The 9608-nt window shown below is 40.3% G+C and overlaps 1 protein-coding gene across 1 annotated transcript in view; it reads right to left on the bottom strand.

Annotated features, from left to right (window-relative positions):
* Window positions 1-793: 793 nt before the first annotated feature.
* Window positions 794-9608, bottom strand: part of LOC139465127 (calcitonin receptor-like) — a 64909-nt gene continuing 56094 nt past the window's right edge. The window contains exons 9-13 of the mRNA XM_071246816.1: window positions 8814-8899; window positions 6302-6437; window positions 5318-5359; window positions 2144-2311; window positions 794-844 (exon numbers count right to left, since the gene is read on the bottom strand). Coding sequence (XP_071102917.1) covers window positions 794-844; window positions 2144-2311; window positions 5318-5359; window positions 6302-6437; window positions 8814-8899 — 483 coding nt within the window. The remainder of the gene's footprint in view (window positions 845-2143; window positions 2312-5317; window positions 5360-6301; window positions 6438-8813; window positions 8900-9608) is intronic.

The following is a 9608-nucleotide window of genomic DNA, read 5'->3' as shown; positions in this document are numbered from 1 at the left end:
TTGCTAAAAGCGGCGTAAAACCAAACTCACTCACTCACTGTGACATTACATGATTGCGGGCATACATATTTGTGCTCCTCAAACAAGCTATGGACACACTGAGAAGAATGATCAATATTTAAGGACATGTTGTCCATATAATATAATTTCGTATTACGTTTCAGTTATTCACAAAAGAGAAAGTAGAATAAGGGCCTTTCTGGGGCCACAGAATCTGTGAAAAAAGTGAAAACTTAAAATTAAAAGAGATGTGTTCATATAAATGAGAACTGTTTTGCTCATGACAATTGAATGTTTTGGTTTTGACACTAACTGCTTCCGTGAGTACACAAAGTATATCACATACATGGCGCGGCTCTGCTAGAGAACATGACCCATTGAGCATCTTTTCAGTGAACATGAATCAGAAATAAAGAGTCTTGAGATTTGTCATTTGGAATGCCACTGGAAATATGTAATCAGATAAGTATCGTTAACAGAAATTTGATACTAATCATGATTATATGAATGTTTAACAGTGTTATTCCAGTTTGAACCGTACATAGTAACACTATTTCAAAACAGACAAGATGTGTTTGTTTGTTTATTGTTTCACGCCGCACTCAGCAATGCATTACAGCTATATGCCGGCGGTCTGTAAATAATCGAGTCTGGACCAGACAATCCAGTGAATGGTCTTCCTGTACATCTACACAACCCCGGTTACACTTGTATACGTATACACTTTGATGAGAGAGAGAGAGAGAGAGAGAGAGAGAGAGAGAGAGAGAGAGAGAGAGAGAGAGAGAGAGAGTTACACGTGTTCTGTGATCCCGTTGGCCATACACTGCATTTCAGTAGCTTCCTGCAAAGAGCAAAGACATTAATCACATTACGAATATCTATGTTCATCCTTGAGTAGTTCGTTTTAGTGATCTTGAGACAATAACATCGCCATTTAATCCGTCCCAAACCACAGGATCACAAAGGGCGAGATAATGAATAAATGAAAACATCGAAACGTGCTGTTATTTCGTTACATATTTCGTCTGTATGTTTAAATTGTTGTAGTCACGATATGACGTAAATACCGCCGACGTGACTGTAAATCTTAACTCACTCATCCACTCGTGATCTTGATTTGAAACAATATTATCGCAGCAAAATTTCGAAAAAAATGAAACAGTCAATAGCACTGGTTGTGACCTTTATATTAAACTCTTATCACCCACGGCGCCATATATATACTGTTCAAAGCGCTTTAAACCACCCCACTCTGGCTCTAATCTCGCACTAAAATTATGCCTTATGACCTAATATATATGTAACACCTTTTTATTCATAAGTATTCGACCTGTGAAGATGCGGGGTAGATTAGGTCAACAGCAACACATACTTGCTGTAAAAAGCGATTTTGTCTGTCGTAAGAGGCGCCCAACGGGATCGGGTGGTCAGGCTCGCTGACGTAGTTAATGCATCCCAATTGCGTAGATCGATGCTCATTATGTCAATCACTGGATTGTCTGGTCCAGACTCGTATATTTGTTGACCGCCGCCAAATAGCTGGAATATTGCTGAGTGTGGCGTTAAACAACAAACAAACCATACAGAAAATGTGGTTTGGTAATGATAAACAAAAGGTACTTTACTTTCTCCCGAAGAAAGGTGGAAGCATAAACATCACGAAGTTTTCTTTCTTGACAAGTAAGTGCGTGCAACTTAACACATAATATGAATATATTTTTATAAAAATGCTTACTTATTGGCGTAGTTTTCTTTTTGGTTTGGTAGATGCATTTCGTCGTTATCAATGCTCATGATGTTACTCACTGGATTGATTGTTCCACAGTCGATTATTTACAGACCGCCATTATATACATGGAATATTGATGAGCGCGGCATTAAACAATAAACAAACATCTAAATGCGGCCTTTAAAATCGAATCTGGACCAGACAAACCATTTACTGATACTATGATCAACGCCACACTCAGTGGGGGTACCATAGCACGAAATCAACCGAGTCACCGAGCTTCACTACCCGATCCCGTCAGTTGGCTCTTACGACAAGTATAGGACGCCGAAGACAAATTCAAACACGTATCTTCACTGGGTGGTTTGAGGTTGAAATTATATGCTGGAAAAACATGTAGTGCGAAATTACATGAGTTGATTTCATGACGAATCGGCAGCTGCTGTGCCTTGATCCGTTCTTGACGAGCGTGACGTCATTGCACATCATGCTGTTGGTCATGCTGCGGCGCCGATCGGAACTGCTGGAGTCAAAATTGCTTCGATACAACATCCATTTTCTTTTGACAACCGCTATAACCTAAACAAACGAATGAAAGTTACTGCTACATTATTCTACGGAAGCCTTTTAGTTGTTTTTTTTTCTTGAAATTTCAAGTAACTCATTTGAAATTTCGAGATGTTGTGTTGAAATTTCAAGATACTTAATTGAAATTTCAAGATACTAAGTTGAAATTTCAAATTATTATCTTGAAATTTCAAGATACCTAGTTGAAATTTCAAGATACTAAGTTGAAATTTCAAATTATTATCTTGAAATTTCAAGATGATTGTCTTGTAATTTTAACTTAGTATCTTGCAATTTCAAGATGGTATGTTGAAATTTCAACATAAGATCTTGAAATTTCAAGAACAAACCCCCAAAACAAAACAAATGGCCCTAAAAGGCTTCCATATTATTCGCATATGTTACTATTATTAAAATACAGAATACTGTATCTTGGATATGTTTCGTGCACTTTCCTACCCAGTGCTCCATGTGACCAGCATAATACATCTCTGCCACGATTCGTCACATCTTACACAGTCCTTTCAAGATATTGCATATGTTTTTCATCTGCTTCATTTTTAACAAGTCTACACATCTAGATAAACATACGTCAGAGAATGGTTAACTTTCATTGAGAAAATATCCTAAATCTTGAAAAACTATTTTCCATTTGAATAGTTATCCTATGTTTACATCGATTGTACGGCTCCACGTGCTGTCATCGAAGCTCTATGGAGAGCGACAGGTCACTTTGATGTGTTTATATGTATTGTCATGCAACTAAGTGTCGCAGTTGTAGAGGCATATCTATGTAATTATGCAAAACAATATGTAAATCGCCCCCATTCTGATTTTTTAAAATGCGCGTTTGATGCCAACAAGAGAGAAATCCGTTCACGATATTGATATGCAAATTAGCTTGTGGCAGTGGGGTGTTTTGCCGAGTCACCAACTGCGTTTTGGTGTTTGGTGAAGACTGCTAATTTTTCGAACTCTTGGTCAAGATCGCCAATTGAAAATGATTCATAAATACACGCGACCTGTGAAGATCCAGGTTAGAATAGGTCTTTAGCAACCCATGCTTGACGTAAAAGGCAACTATGCTTGTCGTAAGATGCGACTGGTCAGGCTCGCTAATTTGGTTGATGCATGTTATTGTATCCCAATTGCGTGGATCGATGCAAATGACATCAATCACAGGATTGTCTGGTCCAGACTCGATTATTTACAGACCGCCGTCATATACACTCTTAAAAAACACACAAAAAAAACGCACAGGTAGTATGTAGTTCATTGACCCTGACTTCACAACAAATCTGGTATATAAATTGGAAATATGTTATTGGAAAATGTGGCTTGATATTCGATAAACGGTGCGTCGAAACGCAACCATTGTCGATTTGCAATGTCTTAAACGGCATTGGTTTCATACTTGTTCAATAATGTCATGGAGGAAAACAGTCAAGCAAAATGCACGTGTATTATGGCATTTGTAACTCGTGGTAGTGGCTACAAAAGGGCAAGCATAAGCCAATGATTTGTCATTCAATTGTCAACTTTTTTCAAGTTCGAAAATGCCGAGACTCAGACAGACGTATCCAAAGAGGGGAATCGCAGGCTTTTGTTGCACGCCACTTCATCGTCTACCAAAGCACCAGTTGCCACCTTTGTGACCGATACACACAGACCTTCAGCAATCCATGCTTGCCGTAAAAGGCGACTATGCTTTCAGGAACCATCTTCGCGAGGCTGGAATCCGACCCAGAAGACCAGTTATCGTCCCTCTTTTGCAACAGATCCATCGACAGCGACGCTTGCGATGGTGCCATACCTAACAGCCTTGGAATTTGAGAAACTGGAGACGAGTGTGGTTTAACGATGAATCAGGATTTCTTCTTCACCGGCGAGATGGACGTGAATTCGACAATTTCGGTGGCGGTAGTATCTTGGTGTGGGGGCCATATCCTACAACACGAGATCTGACTTGGTTGTGGATAGGTAAATTTGACAGCAAATCGCTACATGAATCAAATTCTTCAACCTCACTTTCTTCCAATCATTGACCACCAGAGGGAGCTGTTTCAACAGGACAACATTCCAACGCACACAGCTCGTGTCACGGTAGACAACCCCCATAATGCCAACATCAACGATTTGCCCTGACCGTCGAGATCTCCAGGCCTCAACCCAATCGAACACCTCTGGGATGAACTCGATCGACGTGTACGTCAACGTCAGAACACGCTGTAGACACTCCTACAACTGACCAACGCGTTACAAGCAGAATGGCGTGGAATACCGCAGGACAGAACTCGTACACTTGTCCAGTCAGTGCAGAGGAGATGCAGAGCCATGATTGCTGCCCGGGGCGGTCACACGAGATACTACGTTCAGCGCCACCTTGTGGCCTTATATGACATGACAATGAACAGTTTTCAATGCCTTCGTACTACGGCAACATGTGACTATCGAGCTCCAAAATTTCATTTGCATCTATGATATTAAATTGAATATATCGACTTTATTAGGTACAACAAGTTTACTTAACATCCACCTGTGCGTTTCTTTTTTTTAAGAGTGTAGCAGGAATATTGCTGATTGCGGCGTTAAACAACCAACATTCGTAAATAGATGCTTATTTTATAGTCGGACTTTCCTATGATTATGGGGAAGTATGATGCCATGCCATTCCTTGCCATTCTACGCTGGTACGCAATGACATAGAGCGACGTTAATCTAAATCGTAAACGCCAAATATAACCAGTATCGATTATCCGCCAAAACAGATCCCATTTGGCGTAAGAGGCGAAATAGCAGTGAACATTATATGAATGAATCACTGAAATTCAGTGATGAGACCAGGTTTAGCCGAACGCAATCAATCTAGCCATATTTTGTTGTTTTGCAACACTGAACGCAATCAATCGAGCCATATTTTGTTGTTTTGCAACACTGAACGCAATCAATCGAGCCATATTTTGTTGTTTTGCAACACTGAACGCAAAAGAATGAAAAAGAAAAGATAAGAGTGTTTACCTCGCCGTTGAAGAAGCAGAAAATGAGCGCAACACAAACGCCCTGAAAGAAAATCATTTGAAAATGAATATTAAATGCATTATGCATTATTTGTAATGAATATTATTACTTGCCCGTGAAGAGATCGCCCGTTTAATAAACATACAGCTTTATTACACATTGTGTAATACCAAAACGCGTGCTTATGTACTCTCGGAACACGTTTCACGAACAAATATTGAAAGCTCTCAACATCCCTTGGCTTATTCAACGACATTGCGTGTGGAGTTGATAGATCACTGAGAGGAGCTTATGCACACTCGATGACCCCAGCAACCTTGTTGCTAGGCTGACGTCACATGGCATTGTTTCGCCGATGGATCTTGCATCAAAATTCCACAAATTACGTCATCGGGTATTGTGACGTTATTGAAAACTTTGAAGGTGCAAGGCCCGTTTCACAAGGCGATCGTATTGTAGCGCAACGACAGTCGTTGGTCTAAAGTAAAGTATATGAGTTGTGATAACCTTAACGCTACGATAATTTTGTGGAACGGACGCCTGAATTCTAAAGGTGGACCGTTGGATGGTATTAAATTCATACGTTTCAACTTTTGACGTATTTGAAGTATTACTGTGTTAACTCAGTTGGATTATGCCGTGGATCGTGTAGGTGTCAGCCTATTCATACTCCACAGTATAATTCAAAAAACGTTATAAATTGCAAGTAATAAATAAAATACTAAACTCGCTCTCGTGTAAAACCAATTTTATGAAACTCGTGAACAGTTGTGGTATCTAACTCGCTTTCGCTCGTCAGATACCACAACTATTCACTCATTTCATAAAATTGGTATTACACGGGAGCTCGTTTAGTATTCTATATTTACGACAATGAAAAACTCAATTAAAACTTGAAAGGTACAATGTACGGGTTACCCAGCCATAGTTGTTTTTCACCATTACTAATGAGAACAGAGTAAATATATGCTGAAGATGACACACCTGATAAGATACCAAGAAAGCGGACACCATTTTGAATATGTACAGCTCGCGCAGTCCGGATGTAGGTCGGAATGGGATGATCAGGTACTGGAGTCCAAGGAGCGGGATGAGAATCAGGATGGCCTTGGCCGCACGCCTGAAATAAAACAAGGAAGTTGCAGAGGCGCTCTGTGGATCCTGGATCATGAATAGCTGATTGGTGATGGTGTGTGTGTGTGTGTGTGTGTGTGTGTGTGTGAGAGTGTGTGAGTGAGTGAGTGAGTGAGTGACGTGCGTGCGTGCGTGTGTTAGCGCGCGCACATTATACCAAAGACCGAGACCACAGAATACATACACAGAATAGTGTGGAAGTGTTTTAGATATAAAGTATTTCACACTTTTCCAGTTGTGCTCCAGGAACGAAACCTACCCCCCACTTTTGAGACTTAGTCGAAGTTCTTTCCTGAAATTCGAGAAACGTAAAAATGCCAGAAATCTGCAAATAGCAAAATACTGAACGGTTTTCGAGTTATGCTCTTGAAACGAAATGATTACGCACGGACGGACAGAGAGACGAGGCGTCGACTACATCCCCCCGCGTTATATACCGGGAGAATAAAAAGTTATTTTTTGTCAAATATATAAATAGGAAAAGTCCCAAGTTAAGCTGATGACCAATGCATATGTAAAGTTTTGTAGAAAAATGTTGAAGGTATTCAAGTTATGGCAAGGAAATGAACCCTACTCTTGATTGAGACTAAGTCGAAATTGTGTCCATGGAAACATATAAAACTAATATTGTGAAATGATGAGCAATACATACAGTAAGTTGAAAGAGATTAACGGTTTTCAGGTTATTGCTCAGAATAAGGCCAACGCCAACTGACAAGAACTGAACAAAAAGAATGTCGACGGGTCATCAGACTACTGACTTTCTGTGCGGCGCTGAAAATGGGCGTGTCTTGCAGCAGGGGTGATCATACACGCTATTAATGTGACGTGTGATTAAACTTGAGCGATTTTAGATGTGTGCCCTTTGTCCATTACATTAAAAGCTTGTTTTTCCTACCCGACCTCAACTGGCCAATAACGGAAGCTGTATGACTGTCCTTTTTAAATGTTGATTTCGTTGATATTTTGTTTCTTTCGATGCATTTTACTTCGTGTATCTATGGTTGGTGGTTTTTATAAATGGAGTTATTTAAAACTATGGTAAAGTTTTTTTTGGCCGTCAGTCTACTCGTCCAGAAAACCGTAAATAAAGTGTGTAATTAACTGATTTCTTTGAATGTTTCTGAGTGCAGCGTTCAACAACAAATATCACATCATTGAATTTTCGGGAAGGTCCGGGGTAGAATAGATCTGATCAACCCATGCTTGCCGTAAAAAGCGACCATGTTTGTCGTGAGAGGCGATTGGGTGGTCAGGCTCGCTGACTTGGCTGATAGATGTCATCGTATCCCAATTTCGTGGATCGATGCTCATCATGTCAATAACTGGATTGTCTTGTCCACACTCGATTATTTACAGCCCGCCGTCAAATTGCTGGAATATTGCTGAGTGCGGCGTTAAAAAACAAAAAACAAAAAAAACATTGAATGTTCATTACTCATTGCAACTATTTTTTGTGTGTCCTTTTTTTCTGAAAAAGATTGAAGAGAACATTTCTTCAAAATGCCAGTTCTACCTTCACTAAGGGCATGGGTGGCCCATTCGCCAAAGTAATTTGTTATGTAGGTTAAGTCCCTTAACTGTGCAAGCATCCGATGATCAGGATTCGATTACAAAATTTGATGGCAACATGGAGTACTTGGTTTGGTTCGTGCTCGTCGTATTCATCAAACTGGTAAACGTATATTAGGTACTTGGTTTGGTCTGTGCTCGTCGTTTTCATCAAACTGGTAAACGTATAGGTACTTGGTTTGGTCTGTGCTCGTCGTTTTCATCAAACTGGTAAACGTATAGGTACTTGGTTTGGTCTGTGCTCGTCGTTTTCATCAAACTGGTAAACGTATAGGTACTTGGTTTGGTTCGTGCTCGTCGTTTTCATCAAACTGGTAAACGTATAGGTACTTGGTTTTGTCTGTGCTCGTCGTTTTCATCAAACTGGTAAACGTATAGGTACTTGGTTTGGTCTGTGCTCGTCGTTTTCATCAAACTGGTAAACGTATAGGTACTTGGTTTGGTCTGTGCTCGTCGTTTTCATCAAACTGGTAAACGTATAGGTACTTGGTTTGGTTCGTGCTCGTCGTTTTCATCAAACTGGTAAACGTATAGGTACTTGGTTTGGTCTGTGCTCGTCGTTTTCATCAAACTGGTAAACGTATAGGTACTTGGTTTGGTCTGTGCTCGTCGTTTTCATCACAAACTGGTAATCGTATATGTGCTCTATAAACGAGCCCCACCCTAGGAACCCACCACCCTACAAAGTTCCATACAAATGAAATAATGGTCAAAGCGACGAATATTGCTGAGTGCGGCGTTATACAACAAGCAAACACACAAACAAACATATATATTATCTTCCTTCTACCTGTTCTGGTGCTGTTCGTTACTGTTGAAGGCACGGAGTTTGGACAGCAAGATCCGGAGAATGTTCACCAAGAAGAACAAATTAACCTGAAAATAAATTCAAATGACAAGGTATTAGCAAACAGCAATGCACGATATCTAATAAATCCATCTCACCTTACTGTATATTGTTTATCGACTAGTGGTCAATTGTTTCTTTGGTTGACGCCACACTCAGCGATACTTCAACTATATGACGGTGGTGTGTAAATAGTCGAGTCTGGACCAAACGTTCAGTGATTGATATCATGAGCATAGATCTACGAACTATGCTTGTCGGGTGGTCAGGCTAGCTGACTTGGTTGATGCACGTCATCGTCTCCCAACTGCGTGGATCGATGCTCCTGATATCTATCACTGGATTGTCTGATCTATCACTGGATTGTCAAGATTCGATTGTTTACAGACCGCCGCCGTCATATAGCTGGAATATTGCTGATTGCGGCGTTAAACAACAAACAATTGGAAAACGAAGACATGCACCAACCAAGTCAGCGAGCCTGACAACGCGATCCCGTTTAGTCGTTTCTTACGACAAACATGGGTTACTGAAGACTAATTCTATCCCGGATATTCACACTGTGAAACAATTGGCTATCTGTAGATAGATTTAATGTATATTCCAACGTACAAAGTTGGCGTTTTAATGATATTTCTGAAATAGATATAAACGGATACCTTTCAACGACCCTACCGATCTACATCGTGTTCAGAGTGAGTGAGTCAGTCAGTTGGGTTTAACGCTGCTTTAACAGTA

Source organism: Haliotis cracherodii, unplaced genomic scaffold (genome assembly GCF_022045235.1).
Source record: "Haliotis cracherodii isolate W230 unplaced genomic scaffold, xgHalCrac1.p SCAF_17, whole genome shotgun sequence".
NCBI classification, from domain to species: Eukaryota; Metazoa; Mollusca; class Gastropoda; order Lepetellida; family Haliotidae; genus Haliotis; species Haliotis cracherodii.
This window is presented reverse-complemented; position numbering and strand designations above follow the sequence as displayed.